The sequence below is a fragment of the Schistocerca nitens genome, chromosome 5 (genome assembly GCF_023898315.1).
Source record: "Schistocerca nitens isolate TAMUIC-IGC-003100 chromosome 5, iqSchNite1.1, whole genome shotgun sequence".
Classification (NCBI taxonomy): domain Eukaryota; kingdom Metazoa; phylum Arthropoda; class Insecta; order Orthoptera; family Acrididae; genus Schistocerca; species Schistocerca nitens.
In genome coordinates this window covers 677,443,581-677,461,111 of record NC_064618.1, presented here as the reverse complement: position 1 = coordinate 677,461,111, position 17,531 = coordinate 677,443,581, and the positions used below count along the sequence as shown (strand labels likewise).

The window sequence follows — 17,531 nt, the reverse complement described above, 5'->3', positions numbered from 1 at the left end:
GCGAACAAGGGGTGACCGAGACGTGTAACCAATGGCACCCCATACCATCACGCCAGGTGATACGCCAGTATGGCGATGACGAATACATGCTTCCAATGTGTGTTCACCGCGATGTTGCCAAACACGGATGCGACCATCAAGGTGCTGTGAACAGAACCAGGATCCATACGAAAAAATGACGTTTTGGATTGCGTGCAGCCAGGTTCATCGTTGAGAATACCATCGCAGGCGCTCCTGTCTGTGATGCAGCGTCAAGGATAACCGCAGCCCTGGTCTCCGAGCTGATAGTCCATGCTGCTGCAAACGTCGTCGAACTGTTCGTGCAGATGGTTATTGTCTTGCAAATGTCCCCATCTGTTGACTCAGGGATCGAGACGTGGCTGCACGATCCGTTACAGCCATGCGGATAAGATTCCTGTCATCTCGACTACCAGTGATATGAGGCCCTTGGGATCCAGCACGGCGTTCCGTATTACCCTCCTGAACCCACCGATTCCATATTCCGCTAACAGTCATTGGATCTCGACCAACGCGATCAGAAACGTCGCGATACGATAAACAGCAATCGCGATAGGCTACAATCTGACCTTTATCGAAGTCGGAAACGTGATGGTATGCTTTTCTCCTCCTTACACGAGGCATCACAACAACGTTTCACCAGGCAACGCCGGTCATCTGCATTTTGTGTATGAGAAATCGGTTGGAATCTTTCCTCATGTCAGCACATTGTAGGTGTCGCCACCGGTGCCAACCTTGTGTGAATGCTCTGAAAAGCTAATCATTTGCATATCACAGCATCTTCTTCCTGTCTGTTGAATTTCGCGTCTGTAGCACGTCATCTTCGTGGTGTAGCAATTTTAATCGCCAGTAGTGTATATTTATCACTCTCGAAAAAAAGTTACGTAATTAATTTTTTGTTTGTTTACAAATACATTTTGCAGTCCTGTACACATCGGAAGACCCTAGCACACCGCTACCGGAGCCACAGTAAAATGACCCGTTGGTCCACTGTAGGCAGGCTACTCTATTGTTTTGACTTCTCCAACCGTGTGTGACTGTTAATTCTTTATGACTACACCTCGTACCTAATCACAGTTGGCATGTATATTAACGAGTAATATTGCACCCCTGTGAGTTATGGGATTTCTTTTGGTTTGAAAAAGTGTTCCCTGTTCCGCCCGACACTAGCTGGTTAGATCGCTGACGAACACCTGTTGCGTCCGCGTTCCGGCAACGCGGCGGCGGGAGGAGCGAGTAGCGGCCGCTGCGGCGGCGGTACCGGCCGGGCAGCAGCAGCTCGCAGCCGCGGGACTTCCCCCACCACGGCGGCGGGGAGGCGGTCCGCATCTCCGCGAGGAATGCGCTATCAAAAGGCGGCGATGATGTTTTGGCGTATCTTATCGGCCAGCCGGCCGGTCTGCGCCGCGGCGGGGAAACGCCGCACCGCGCCACGCCGCGTCCTCATCTCGCAGTGCGACGATGGCGGGCGGCGTGTGCAGCGGCCCGCGGGCCAAGGCTTCCTTCCTCATCGACGACATCCTGCAGACGCGCTCGCCCGCCGCCGACTCCTGCGGCGACGACGACTCCGCGGACGCCGACGCCGAGCGCCTCGACGTCGTCTCCGTCGGCTCGGCGGCGTCCGCGTCGGCGTCGGCGTCGCCGTCCCCGTCGCCGTGCGACCTGCGGCAGGCGCTGCCCCCTCCCGTCCCCGCCTCCGTGCTGCAGAGGTACGGCAGCTGCTGGCCGGAAAGGCCGCTGCCGCTCTACCACCATCCCCAGCCGCCGCCGGCCGCCGGGGCGCCGCCCCCGCACGTGTACGGCCCCGCGCACAGCTACTGCCTCCCGTACGCCGCCGCCGCCACCGCCCACCTGTTGGACCCAACGGCTGCCGCTGCCGCAGCTGCTGCAGCGGCCGCTGCCGTCTATAAAGGTATGTTCAACTGCTGTGCGCCCACTCTTCACCAATACTGCATCGAGAACTATTTGACACCCAAGACACCATCTACACTCAAAGGTAAAGCTTGCCCTTATTAGCATCTCTAGTCTATACGGGTAAGAAAGGGTCGCGACAGTTAAAATGGACTTGAGCGTCTGTAGTCAGGGAACGCAATTTTGTATACTTCCTATGACAACACTTCACTGTTTCCACCTCTGTCTACAACTGAAGAGTGGAAATGTCAAACGTTCTAACGGGGAGACCGTACAACCCCCTCCCCACCCCCCCTCCGATTTGATTCATATTGACTATTGACTGGATGTGTAGGGCACGACTTCTACTTCAACTGGAAGATTTCCGAGGAAATACAGTTTGAAAGTTTTACACGTATTTATGTATTTTATACGGTCCGCAGCTCGTCGTCTAGTGGCTAGCGTTGCTGCCTCTGGATCGCGGGGCCTCGGGTTCGATTCCCGGCTGCGTCGGGGATTTTTTTCTGCCCAGGGCCTCGGTGTTTGTGTTTTCCTCATCATTTCATTAGCATTCGTTATGGTGGCTGGACTGGATTGAGTATAAATTCGGCTGTGTAAAAATTGGGACTTTGTACGGGCACTGATGACCGCGCAGTTGAGCGCGCTGCAAACCAGACATCGTCTCAGTCCAGCGTGTTAACGGTTGGTTACAGGAGCGCGAGGTCTACGGATCTAATAACCTTGCCTTAAGGGGCTCCGGAACGCCCTATACTTGCAATGTTAAAATAACGCTTATAAATTACATCTTTCCTCACAAAGTATTTGAGGTAGGAAGTTGAACTTTTTACAGATTATTTATTGGAATATGGGCTACAACTTAACACAGGGATTTTACAAAATTTTAGTTCAGTTATTAAAGATGATTTTTTTTCAATTGTAATGAAAATTCACAACATTTTCTTGCAATTTTTTATTTCTATATTCAAAAATATACAGTTTTTTGGAAAAAGGCTGTGTTAAATCATGCAGAAGGTACTGTGTAACATTTACTGAAAGTTTGAAACAAATATGTTTGGAAGATCCTTAGAAAACATGTAATTAGTATGAGAAAATAAAAGTTTTGGGAATCGAGCGACAAAGATTGGATTAACTTTTTAGTGCATTCCAGGTCCATAGGATGGATTATCTTCATCCTCTGCAAACTCCTCCTCCAGCTTCCTCTTGTTCCTCCTCCTGTTTACTCTTGCTTGTATTTCTAGACTCTTTACAGCCCTGTCTGCAGCCCGAAGGCGTTCCTTGTCTAAAGCAAGCATCGCTCGTACCATGTTAGAACCTATCTTCATTCCCATATTTCTAAATACCTTGCACCTTACAATGTTGCCATCATTGAAAGTCGCAACAGCATCATACACACCAAAGTGAAGTGTTTCTATTCCAACAAATACAGTCTTGGGGATTCTCGACCATATAACACTATTTACACTTTCATTGGGGTTTTGAGTTTTTCCGTGAATACACTTTTTCAACAGTTCAGGTGCTGCTAAGTCTCTGAAAATAGGTTTTATACTTTATCTCACATCACTAAAATGTACCTGATGAACACGGACGTTAATAATAACACCATTTGACAGCAGTTTAACAGCGCCACAGTGGGTCACGCCCATGTAGAACACATTTCAAAAAAAAATTAAAAATAGTTGTAGTCTTCGGAATTGAATGAATCATATATCTATTAAAAGGTAATAGTCTGCAGATTCAGAAAACGTAAAACAGTAAAAATTGAACTTTTCATGATTTTGAGCCTTTCCGGAGCCCCTTAAAAACTGTCATTATTGAATGATTTATTTATTATTTTATCCTGAAAAAAAGATAAAACCAATTTCCTAATGAGACTGCAAAAAAATTATTACATTAGTACCTTCAATCAAATCAGAATAGTCATTTTATTTATGTCATTTTGTCAACATATGTGGCAAGTATAATGCGTAACCCATGGAACACTGTACGATGAACGATGATGTTGATCATAGAAACATGGGAAACAATAATTACTGCGACACACAAACTTGTAAAAAACGCCGAACCTTTTTTTTTTTTTTTTTTTTTTTTTTTTTTTAAAAAAAATCTTTATTTCCATCTAATAATGATTATACAATGTAGCCCACTACCTTATTTAATTAGTGGGCCAAAGATCTCATACATTTATACAGTTGCAGCTTTTCTAGATATAAGTCAGTAACTAGTTATTAGTATCTAGCAAAGTAAATGGAAACTACAATGGGCAATTATATATTAAATTATTGGACTAAGTGGTAACCTATTTAACTAACTATACTAGTCACTAAGCCTGCAGCGTTACAGAGGTGTCAGCTACTATTATAAACCTACTGTTTGGCCTTGCTCATTGAGCTAACCCCAATGAGCGTGCCCCTGACACTGGGCAGGCCATGGAGTTGGTCGCTGCAGGTTCCTAAAAGAAGTATCTATTTCTAGGTCTACAACTAAACTTAATCTAAAGTCACAATCGGGTGCATTGTCCAGATAGGTGGGGTTGCACCCCACTCCCCCTAATCCCGGGGCTCGGCGGATTCTAGACTGAGGAGTCGACCTTTCCGTACCCGGGCGGATTGGGAATAGGGTGCTGTCTTTATCGGTGTTCCAATTATTCTCTAATCATGAGCTAATTTGGTTCATTCAGGTAGTCCCTTAAGACTTTTTGTGATATCGCGTTAGCCAGTTTGTTAATGCTCTGAAAGGTGTCTTGTTGTCTTAGCAGTCTATATGTGTTATTATGAGGTAGTTGTCCGCGTAAGTCTGAGGCCACATCATTGAAGAGTGGGCACTCGTAGACCACATGGTCAGGAGTGCCCTCCGGAGCACCACAGTCACACGCAGGTGTTGCCTTTTTCCCAAATCGATATAGATATGTCGAATAGGGTCCATGTCCAGTGAGAAAATGGATGAGTCCCCTGGTTGGTTCGAAAAATTTCATTTCTATTCTTTCCCTGACATCTGGTAGTAAGTCAAAAGTCCTGCGCCCTGTTTCTTCGCTTTCCCATGAAAGTTGCCACAGCTGTTCCCCTCTTAACCTGATCTCTACTTTGTTTTCAGTTCTACTCCCTAGAATTTCCTCTATTTTATCCAAGTTCCCCTTTTTTGCCCAATACCAGGCGGCCTGCTCCCGAATTTTGATATCCAGTGGGGAGAGTCCCATTATTACTAACAGGGCTCCACCCGGTGTGGTCCTGTAAGCCCCCATTGATCTCATAATCATATTTCTCTGCACTTTTCTCACTGTCATGGCGGGCACCACCCTCGTGAGCCTGTGTGCCCAGACTCCTGAACCGTAACCCACTATGGAAGTGAGTATGCTGTTATGATATAATTTGATGAGATGTGGAGGGAGGTGAAAGCGTTTATGACCAATGGAGATGAGGTTATTGAGTACTTGTAAAGCTTTTTGTGTTACGGTTTCAATGTGTCTGCCAAATGACCACTTCTCATCAATGATGATGCCTAGGTATCGAGTCTCATGTCGCCTAAGAACAGGTACGCCCTCTATCCTAACTGTTGGATTTCTGATAAGTTGTCCCTTTAGAAGGAGATACGTTGATTTAGTTGGTGAAATTGTCATCTTGGTATTCCGGCACCAAAGTTGTAGTTTTTCTATTGCTCGTTCTATTTTAGGCTCTATGTCTTCACGGCTTCGGCCGCCAACCAGTAGGAGGAGGTCATCCGCGTAGGCTATCACCTCTAGCACTTCATCAGTTTGCTGTAAGTTATCCAGTAACGGTTCCATGTGGATGTCCCAGAACAGGGGACCTAGTACGGAGCCCTGGGGACATCCCTTAGTGATTGTTTTTCTTATTTTTGTGCTAGGGGATGACAACCAGACCTCCCGATCCTCACAATAGCTCCTCAGACACCCATACAGCGGCCCTGGACACTCCTTTTCCCGTAAACAGGAGAAGAGCGAAGGCCACCATAGGTTGTCGAAGGCGCCACTTATGTCCACCATGATGCCGACAACATACTTGTACAGGGTAGAGCCACAGACCTCAGCCGCCAGGGCGATTGCATCAGATGCCGAACGCCCCGGTCTAAAGCCGAATTGCCTGTCGCTCATCCCGCACAGCACTCGGTGCGCAGCCAGTCTGTCAGCCAGCAGTTTCTCCAGAACCTTCCCAAGCAGATCGAGCAGGCAGATTGGCCGGTAAGATTTTGTTTCTGCTGGGTCTTTGTCGGCTCCTTTTTTGATGATGACTACATTTGCCCTCTTCCAAATTTGAGGGAACTTTTGCTGCCTCAGACATTCATTATATAGATGAGTTAGAGGAGCGACTATCTGGGGAGCCAGGAATTGCACCACCTCCGCCACAATGCCATCCGGCCCGGGAGCTTTCCCTATCTTCAGGGTTTTTATGTGGGCAGCTACCTCCTCTTCAGAGAATGGGTAGACTGCCGTATCATTTCCGTATTCATTGCTTCTGTAGTGCTCTCGCAGCTGCCGTTGTTCATTTGTCTCTTCTTCCGCTGTATCATCAGGCAGTAGGGACTGGAGAAGAACCTCGGCAGTTTCCTGCCAGGACTCTGTCATCCCGTTCCCCCGCCTGACAGTTGAGAGCTCCATCGGAGAGCGGATTTTTTCTCGGACAAGCTTATAGGGAATTCCCCAAGGATCGAGAGCTAGTTGATTTAAAACAAAGTGTTCCCAACTTTTTGATCGTACTTCACGTAAGTGTTTGTGGAAATTTTCTTTAGCTTCCCGGTATAGTTGCAGCCATCTTTGCCTCTCAAGCCAGACGACACTGCGCTGGTAGTGCCTCCTGAGCCTTCTGACAGACCGACGCATCTCCTCCAGTTCAGCTGACCATGGTGACGGAGAGGCCGCTATGGCCTTCCTCCTAGTAGGTACGGCAGCCTTCACCGCTCGAGTTATTGCTGTAGTCAGTTCTTCAGCTCTTTTGTCGATGTCGATGTCCAAAAGTCCGTCACCTTCTGGTAGTGCAGGAATATCGCACTCCCTGGCAAGTTTCTCCCAGTCGGCTCTTTTATAATTGTATTGCACCTCCCACCCCATGGCCCAGCGGCTCTCCCTGTTTCCCACACTGAAAATGATAAGATTGTGGTCACTGGTGGTGGCGTTCTCTATCACTTTCCATTGCTGAATTAGGTGCGCCGTGTTGGGCGTAGCCAAGGTCACGTCTATGTTTGTGCCTTGGCCACCTCCCGCCGTATAAGTCGGAGGATTTCCAGGTTTATTTACCACCACCAGCTGCAAGGCCATGATGGCCTCTTCTGCCTTCTCTCCATTTGGGTCCCTGGTGCCGCTGTACCATAGGGGGGATTTAGCATTTATGTCGGCAGTTATGATTACTTTCCGCCCCCGCAACGCCGTGATGACTGTGGTGAGATGTGCTAAGTGTATTTCGATGTCGTCTCCATACTGGAAGTACATATTAATGAGAACGATGGTGCCAGATGGAGATTGCAACTCCACGACGTTGCAGTGGCGGGTTGTAAACTGTGTCAGAGTTATGGCTCTCAGAATTTTATTGGTTATTATTATAGCCGATTTTGGGTTATCTCCTCTGCTTATAACTTGCCATGTTGTAGCTGTGAATGTTAGTTTCCCATTTAGGGAGTACGGCTCTTGCAGACAGATCAGATCCAGTCTCCTCTCCTCCACTTCCTTGCGCAGCTCCTGCATCACCAGTCTGCTGTTATGGGCATTTAGTTGTCCAATGGTGATTTTTGTCATTTAATTTATGAATAGTATGTGTGTATTCTGTCGTATGGCCAGGTCTTATTCGGGTCAAGTATAATACGTCCATTTGTTAGGACTGCTTGTTCGTATATGTCGTTCAAGTCAAATTTTTCCCCGCGTCTTTCAAACAGTTTCTTTAGTAAATCTCGCAGGGCTCCGAAGTCGGTGGGGAGATTCACTGACTTAAGCTGAATTCTGTCTACGGCCTCCATTACCGAGAAGGTGACTCTTCTACCATTTTCGTGTCCCACCCGGACCACGTGTCTTAAGGCAGTGGTCAGGGTAGTCGGCTGCTCTAGTCTCGCTAATTGCATGGTAAATTCGAGATTAGGATAGACCCTGACTGGGTCGACAGGTGGCAATCTCACGACTGAATCTTGCGTGGTTAGTTCACTGGAACTAGTTATTTTGTTCTCCTGTAGTGGTTGTTTTATGTTATTGTTTTCTTTCGTTGAGACTGCCACCGTCTCTGTTACAGGATGCCATTGCCGCTGATCTTTAGTCGGCGTTGTCCTCCGGCTTTGGGAGGAGGGAGACTTGACTATAAGAGGCTCAGTTTGAGTTCCTCTATCAGTGGTGTTGGATTCTGTTTGGGTGCTCGCATCCTTTGTAGTAACTGAGGCGTCAGTGAGCGACCTCAAAAACATCTTAAAGGCACTTGCCCTCATGGCATCCCTCCTCCTTTTGCTCGGGGATTTTCTTTTGGTCATCCTGTTTTCTTTGGCTTGTTCAGCCATAGTCTATCCTCGAGATCAACCTTTGCTCCAGGAATCTGTAGGTGGGGCAATTCCGCCCAGTGGCGCCACAAGGTTTTTTGCCCCTTCTTTTACATGGGATGCAGACTGCTGTAGACTTACAGTCTTTACGGACATGTCCGTCCTCGCCACATTTCGAGCAAGCCGACCCCCTGGTACAGTGCCTCAAAACGTGGTCGAGATCTCCGCAATTGTGGCAACGCGGTACCACAAGAAAGTCACGTGTGTTTATGGCATGGAAGCCGATGTAGAGTTTGCCCATTGCAGTTATCTTTTTCCACATTTGAGCAGACACCTCTGCGACGTGGTGAACCACGTCACGGTCCCGAGGTCCTGTTTTAAATTTCAATTTAAAGTTTTCTTTGAATTCGTCCTCTGTCATGTCTTCAAAATTTTGTGCCCGTGTGGTTTCATGTATCTCTTCATTAGTTAATACGGTCGGTACATCATATAGGATGACCAACGGGTTTCTTTTCCTTGGCGGCTCACATTTTACCACCGAGTTTAGCTTAGTATTATTTAATAATTTGACTTTGTCCTCTTCAGAGGCCACTTCTACTATTACTGAATTCCTACTTGGTTTAACCCTATTTATCTTGATCTTGTCTTTTATTGGGTTAATGGTGGTAGTAAGTAGCTCCTGTATTTTCCTTACACTAGTGTCCTGGCCGGGTAGGGTCCTTAGGAAGACCGTTGTGTCAGTTCTCTTTGTTATCTTAGCGATTGTGTCTCTAGTTGTATGTGATTTTGGCGGCGCTTGTGCGACCACCCCTGCCCAGGTCTTGGCCGGTTGTTTCCTCAGTCTTTCATTTTCCTTTTCGAGTTCTTCAACTCGGCCCTCGAGCTTGGCGTTTGCTATGGCCCACGCTGCCAGCTCATTTTTAATGGTTGTTAGTGCCGACTGGCTAATTTTACCATTTTTAATGTTTTGTTCAAGGAACAATGTGATTCTAGTATGCCTTTGCAAGACATTTTCCTCATTTGCCTGCCCTGACTCGTCCTGGGGAGCAGGTACAGGCATCAGCGAAGCTCTCGATAGCGCACTCAAATCACTCGTTTCTGGCGTCTCCATATTTAACGAGTGATAAAAAAGAGAGGTGGGAGCCCGTCTCTTGCCCCGGACCGGCTCCTCTGGCATGGGGGGGGACTTCTGCAGCTCGCCCACCGACCTCGCCCCTAGGTCAAGGGCACTCCAGAGCTGCCGGGTTCAGCACGCCGTCGCCAGCGCACTGGTCCCCATCGATGGCCTCGTCGTCGACGATTTCACACGACGCTCCTCGGCAACTGCACCCCGCACTCCGGAGAGGCGGATGCACCTCTCGCCCTTCGCCGCTTACTTGCCCGAGTTTCCACCTGAAGGCCAAGGACCCACTCCTACTCAGGTGGTGGGTCGGTCCCCCAGTCGTTCAGCGGTCTGGGCCCATCTAACCTAGCCCAGGCGATGTCACCACCTCCTGGGTTTGGCAGAACACGCCCCGGTTACCCAGGGGCGCGGCGAAGCACCCTTGCCGACTCGCGCCGTGATCCCACGCCGACAAACGAGGTCGCCGGCATGCAGAGCACCTGCTGGTCTGTGCCCTGCGAACAGAAAGGGACTGGTGTTCTGTCCCTCGACACAGCTCCCCCTGTGCCACGCACCCTTCGCTTTCGCATCGGGTTGGGTCGCAGCTCTCCCTTTTGTCGCAAGGCAGAATGCCAAGCTTAACATCTGGCACCACGGGAAGGCGGAAAGAGCCACCTTTGCTTGTGCATGAATTTTTCAGTGTGTCTATTACAAAACAAACTTGGATTACATTCGTAAGCGACGCTCGGTCATCAAAAGATTTCGCGGCGTACCACGCACATCTGTTGTTAGTAATACGTATGAATGAAGTTAAAAAAAATGGTACTTGAAGCCTGTTTCGAGCCACAGACCTTGCGCTCATGAAACTAAGGGCTTACTCGGTTGGCTGCGGAATCCTTGATTAAAGCGAAATACGAAATATACTAAACACGTGTAAAATATTCACACTTTATTTTCCCGAAAACGTTTGAGAGTTGTGTCTTCCTACTTACAAACCTGTCGAAGTCCTAGCAGTGCCCAACGCAGCCTGTCAATAAGAATCCAATCGGTGGCGGGAATTTCGTACGGTCCCCTTGTAGGTGCCACCTGTGCTCACCTGTGTTAGGAGAATCAACCTGTTTTTGCACGTAACTTATTTCTATCCACATATTTAGAAGGTGTTCTGATACCACAGTATTGTGTTACTCATCCCATCGCTGCAAAAAAGTAACACAAATTAGAAAATAAGTAATTTATTAAGAACGTTCTAAGTGCCTCACCAGGAAACTGGCTGTTTCTAAGCACCAATTAGCAAGTTTTTCTTTCAAGAGTCATTAATACTGAGGCACTACTTTTTAATTTTTGGTAATGCAATCACCCTAATACAGCAATAACATTTTGAGCAGCAGAACTCCAGTCAGCAAAAGTCATTCCTCACATATTTTTAAACTTTTGCGAGAAAATAATAAAATTAAATTCAAGGGGAAAATCTTTCATTATTGACTTCTGTTCCTCCCATAATTACATACTTGAGATCAGAAGTAGCAAATTTGTAGAATTCGCTGTGTTGTTGAGGCAAAAATGACAGCATCATCAACGAGTCTTTCTGTTTTGAAACCTATAAACATGACAGCTCTTCAGATTAAGTTAGGCGTTGCGTATGTCAGCTGTGGTGTTTCTTCTTTTTACAACATTGATTTTTTCCATTATCCTGAATCTTTAATAGCTATTTGAGATAGATGAGTATGAGACATTTTGATCATATCGTTTTTTTACTTTTTTCTGCTTTTGGTACCTAAATTTTCTCCTTCCATTTCAAAGATGTTTTATTTATTCAAACAAAGGTTTACATGCACTCTGCTTACTACATAAACTGTGCATCATCTAAATGGAGGGGACCTTGACGCATGGCGCTTGGAACTCCAATGGGAAACGTTGCTTAGCACAAACACCACGCGCCATCTAACAATGACTGTCTGAAACATTTTTTGCGTGATACAGCAACCGTAACAAGCGTAGGGAGATACAACAGAGTGCCTAAAACACAATAGCACTGAAAACTCGTTTTGCGGAAAAATGGCACTTAATGCGTTTGGCATTATCACTTTTCAGTTGTTTTAAATCACGCTGTTTCGGTATCGCCAGTAGCGTTTTGCTCTGCCACCTGTTGGGTCTCGTCTTTCGCCGTACGCAGTGTTGAGCCTGATATGCGACTTGTGATGAAAGTGAACTTTTCTCCCTAAGTAACTGGTAATAGCAAAGTGTTTATATCAGGGTAGACTCACAAATCGCATTTTGTTTTTCTGCTGTTTTATCCCCAAGACAGTTTCAGTGATAATTTCGCCATCATCAGTGGATTTCTCTTGATTCCAGAGAAAAAACGAGACGTAGTTTATTACACAGCGCAATTCTGTAAATTTTAAATGTTATTGCGATTAGTTGTATCCTCATGTTCCAGTTAGATACCTTTTCTGTTTCCCTTCCTTACGCTTCGGATCGTTATTAGCCTGCTTTTTCTCCTCGAGCAGCATGTCGTGTGCAACACGATCTCCTATTGTAGGCGTAATTTATTTTTAACCTGAAATAAAATTTGTGTTATGAAACAGCGAGTTGAAGAGGTAGTCGTAGCATAACGTCGTAAATTCACACAGAATTATGACATGTAAGATGAAGGAACAGCGACAGGTATACTACTGAAACATCAGCATGCAATTAATCACAACAGCGCATACCCATATTTTATGTACTTACAAGATTAAGAAAAGAAGTCGCTGATGAAAGCGGACTTATCACCGTAAGTACCAGTAAAACGAAGTGTTTAGTTCAGGGTAGACTCACGAATTGCATTTTGTTTTTGTGCTGACGTATGCTAAAATTGGAAAGAGCTTAATAAATATACAATGATTATCCAGTGCCCATACAACCCGTTTTAGAACAGTACATTCCATCTGAAGATGATGAAACAAATTATGTCTAATCTCGACAGATGTTTTGACAGTAGCCGTAACTGACGTGATTAAAAGATTTAAGGCAGATACTTTTGAGTTCGAAGACGTGCGTCACGTATCTCGCAGTGCAAGCAGGAAAGCAATCCCCGGCGAACCGTCTTAGTCAACGCGACTGATGGCCCCCTTTTAATGTCATTAAATTTAGCGGCGCAGAAAAGGAAAACAGAACGCCAGTACCGACGGAGGAAGAAATGGGACTCGCTCACTGAAGTCCATAATTGTACATGCTTGTAGATTGTCGGCGGAGGTTCGGGTCCTCCATTGGGCATGGGTGTGTGTGTTTGTCCTTAGGATAATTTAGGTTAAGTAGTGTGTAAGCTTAGGGACTGATGACCTTAACAGTTAAGTCCCATAAGATTTCACACACATTTGAACATTTGAAAAAGCTTGTAGAACGTCAAGTTCACCAATATAAGCTACTCATTGAACAACAACAAAAATTGCTACCAGTTTCATCTGTCACAAACTGTGAATGAGTTCCAGCGTGCATAACATATGACCTGGGCCATTGACTTTTTTTGTTACCACCGTAATAAAATCGTACGTACAATATTTTAAAATTTGAACTCGGTATTTTTGTTGTTATAATCTTCAGTTCTAAGACTGGTTTGATGTAGCTCTCCACTTTAGTCTCTTTTGTGGCAGTATCGGTATGGTTTTCTATCGACTGACATCTTACACCTTACGATTTTCTGTGTGATTGACACTGTTAGTACGTTTTTGCACTCAATTGGCAGCTTATCTTGGTCAATATGGCGACCTAACTTACAAGATGTGATAATTATGGAATAAATAGGATTGGAATATTTAGCACTAATTATGTAGAAGTAAAGTGTCCTGAATCAGCTTTTCGTTGACGATATGTACAAATCTGTTACTAGGCGACAATTTCTACTTTACCATGAAGAAGAAAAAGGTTCTGCCAAAACTTAATAGCTTTTGTGTTCCCAAGATTCAGACTTCTTACGGGCAAAGCGATTCTCAAGAAATTTATCGTGTCTAGGGAACTTTGTCTCGATTGTGATGTAAATGACGATGATGAAGGTGATGATGACGATAATGATGATGACGATGATGAGTGGTGGTGATGGGTTTTAGACGTTCAACAGTGCGGTTGTCAGTGCTCCCGCTTAATTAATCTAAGAAGGGTGCTGTAAAAATTTTGAAATGGAGTTGTGTCGCTGAGACGCAAGGTGGAGTCTGCGCCACGAGCAGTGAACCACAGCTGCGGTGTAAGCAGAGAGCCGTAAGCCCACCCGCTATCCACGGTTTACGGCGAACGCCCAATGAAGCGTGCGTCATCCAGCGAGCAGTCGCTCTGACTCACAGCACAGCTTTCTGCTTCCACGAACTTACGAGGAGCCCATTAATCGCATTAAATTCTGAAGTGACGCTTTTTCTGCAGTAAGCGAATTTGTTTCTGCTGATTATCCATTACACAACGGTTGTCAGAAAGTCTGTAGCACGCCGCATATAAGATTAGTTCTCATTGAGAATAAACGTTGTTATCAAAAACACTTTGGTTATTTTTTCTATCAATTACTTCTCATTTGTAGGCAGTCCTCACTTTCTGTTTTACTTGCAGTGACAAGCAATAAAATTAGACACGAGTATTGACTATCGTGAACCACACCCTGTCTTACAGATAACTACGTTGACGACGCGTCAGATGGATTCCAGGAGACACCTCAAACATCGTAGAGCCACTTAACAGGCACAATTCACAGAGACTCTCCTGAGTCCAAGATGCGCAGGCCTCGCTCGATGGCGTACCGGGTAAATTTAGTGAAATGGTAATCCCATCCACTTCCCCGAATAAAATGAGGAAAGTCATAATCTCTCTCAAAAATATAATCAGATGCGGACTCAGTAGAACTTCGAGCAAAATTCTAAAGAGCTGTTCTCACGTAGGAAGTACATTCCTATCTGAAAAATGTAGTGTATCACGAGACTTTTTTCTGAGAGATTAAATGAAAGCACTGTATATCAAAGGTGATAAGAGTGATATCAATAATTAATGACGTGTTTCACTGCTGACGTCATGTTCAAAAACAGGGTGTTGGGGTTTTAATGGCCAGAAGCGTACAATTTGCAAACAATTCATCTGAACAGTATAAAACTGCACCAAAAAGCAAACACGGTACAATCATCAAAAGCAGCTCCTCTTTATGTGTAAGTGCAACGTCATATCTCATAACGGTAGTGATAGCACGAAAGGCATACGTGTAAACCAGAGTAGTCGTCACACGGCTCCACTTTGTCACCTTGTTTGAGGTTATCCCTATCACATACGTGAATGCCATATCCGGTGTTACCGGTGAGACCAAGATCCGCCGAGCTGTAACATTTTCCCCTACTGCGGTTCCTCAAACGGCGTTTCCTCAGACAGGAACATTGTGCTGTTTTCCGCCCTGGCTCACTCTATCACCAAATCAGCAGTATGCGGATCATCTAGTGAAAAAAAAGAGAGCCGGCCGAAGTGGCCGTGCGGTTAAAGGCGCTGCAGTCTGGAACCGCAAGACCGCTACGGTCGCAGGTTCGAATCCTGCCTCGGGCATGGATGTTTGTGATGTCCTTAGGTTAGTTAGGTTTAACTAGTTCTAAGTTCTAGGGGACTAATGACCTCAGCAGTTGAGTCCCATAGTACTCAGAGCCATTTTTTTGAAAAAAAAGAATAATAATATTTCTTACAATCAATAACAGTGCTAACATACTACTATCGATGGAAACCTAGCTGAAGCCAGATGTTAATCCCAGTGAAATTACCTTGGTATCCAGGGTGTGCTAACAGCTATCGTAGACGCGGAATGAAAGAAGATTAGTGAGTTGTCTTCAGTGAACGATGACGTCATTGCAGATCTTGCACAACCTCAGAGACAACAAAGATAGGAGTGGTATCAGCCGTGTTCTTTTAAGAAACTGTACCTATACTTGCATTAATACACTCCTGGAAATGGAAAAAAGAACACATTGACACCGGTGTGTCAGACCCACCATACTTGCTCCGGACACTGCGAGAGGGCTGTACAAGCAATGATCACACGCACGGCACAGCGGACACACCAGTACCCGCGGTGTTGGCCGTCGAATGGCGCTAGCTGCGCAGCATTTGTGCACCGCCGCCGTCAGTGTCAGCCAGTTTGCCGTGGCATACGGAGCTCCATCGCAGTCTTTAACACTAGTAGCATGCCGCGACAGCGTGGACGTGAACCGTATGTGCAGTTGACGGACTTTGAGCGAGGGCGTATAGTGGGCATGCGGGAGGCCGGGTGGACGTACCGCCGAATTGCTCAACACGTGGGGCGTGAGGTCTCCACAGTACATCGATGTTGTCGCCAGTGGTCGGCGGAAGGTGCACGTGCCCGTCGACCTGGGACCGGACCGCAGCGACGCACGGATGCACGCCAAGACCGTAGGATCCTACGCAGTGCCGTAGGGGACCGCACCGCCACTTCCCAGCAAATTAGGGACACTGTTGCTCCAGCGGTATCGGCGAGGACCATTCGCAACCGTCTCCATGAAGCTGGGCTACGGTCCCGCACACCGTTAGGCCGTCTTCCGCTCACGCCCCAACATCGTGCAGCGCGCCTCCAGTGGTGTCGCGACAGGCGTGAATGGAGGGACGAATGGAGACGTGTCGTCTTCAGCGATGAGAGTCGCTTCTGCCTTGGTGCCAATGATGGTCGTATGCGTGTTTGGCGCCGTGCAGGTGAGCGCCACAATCAGGACTGCATACGACCGAGGCACACAGGGCCAACACCCGGCATCATGGTGTGGGGAGCGATCTCCTACACTGGCCGTACACCACTGGTGATCGTCGAGGGGACACTGAATAGTGCACGGTACATCCAAACCGTCATCGAACCCATCGTTCTACCATTCCTAGACCGGCAAGGGAACTTGCTGTTCGAACAGGACAATACACGTCCGCATGTATCCCGTGCCACCCAACGTGCTCTAGAAGGTGTAAGTCAACTACCCTGGCCAGCAAGATCTCCGGATCTGTACCCCATTGAGCATGTTTGGGACTGGATGAAGCGTCGTCTCACGCGGTCTGCACGTCCAGCACGAACGCTGGTCCAACTGAGGCGCCAGGTGGAAATGGCATGGCAAGCCGTTCCACAGGACTACATCCAGCATCTCTACGATCGTCTCCATGGGAGAATAGCAGCCTGCATTGCTGCGAAAGGTGGATATACACTGTACTAGTGCCGACATTGTGCATGCTCTGTTGCCTGTGTCTATGTGCCTGTGGTTCTGTCAGTGTGATCATGTGATGTATCTGACCCCAGGAATGTGTCAATAAAGTTCCCCCTTCCTGGGACAATGAATTCACGGTGTTCTTATTTCAATTTCCAGGAGTGTATATATGTTCCACAGAAACAGAAATCCGTAAGAGTGGGAACTTACCAATAACGTACCATTACCAAAGAGTCATATAGGTCCCAATGTGGCACAGCGTAACACATAATAAAATGAGACTAGAATGATTTGCACATTCTCACATTACCATATTCTTCTTCAAATATTCTTAAAGAAATGAAAAAGTTGTTACAATGTTTATAATGGTGTCTTTCATGACAGGAATGTGAGAGGCTATAATGTATATTTGTCATAATATTTTTCGTTCTCTAGTATGAAGCTCTTCAGATTACCTCTTCGCTTAAATGCTGACCCAGAGAAGCCGCTTCATGACCTTCATGGCACGATTTTAATGCTGTGTTACTTCACACTACGTTTCTTATGTCTTACAATGTTTTGTTCCTTTCGACAGACATTAAGTCAAAGAATGTTGTATGAAGCCTTTGTAAACGGGGTTTAATCCAATGGTCTTATGTTAAATTCTCTGTGCTTTTGTCGCAGTATAACCGTACATGTCCTTTACGATCTTGTATTGAACTGGGGACCTAGAAACGACGGAGAGGCTTCGTCCCGCCGTAGCCCTCAGTGGTTCACAGCTCACACCGAACCCAGGGTTACTGTGCGGTTCAGCACCCAGTGCACCGATACCCCTCTCCCCCCCCCCCACCCCCACCCCCCCACCCACCGGG

The 17,531-nt window shown here is 46.6% G+C and overlaps 1 protein-coding gene across 1 annotated transcript in view; it reads left to right on the top strand.

The window, feature by feature from the left end:
* Nucleotides 1-1,479: 1,479 nt before the first annotated feature.
* LOC126260651 (hematopoietically-expressed homeobox protein HHEX) overlaps nt 1,480-17,531 on the top strand; it is a 171,706-nt gene continuing 155,654 nt past the window's right edge. Inside the window, exon 1 of the mRNA XM_049957988.1 lies at nt 1,480-1,930. Within this exon, the coding sequence (XP_049813945.1) occupies nt 1,480-1,930 (451 nt within the window). The remainder of the gene's footprint in view (nt 1,931-17,531) is intronic.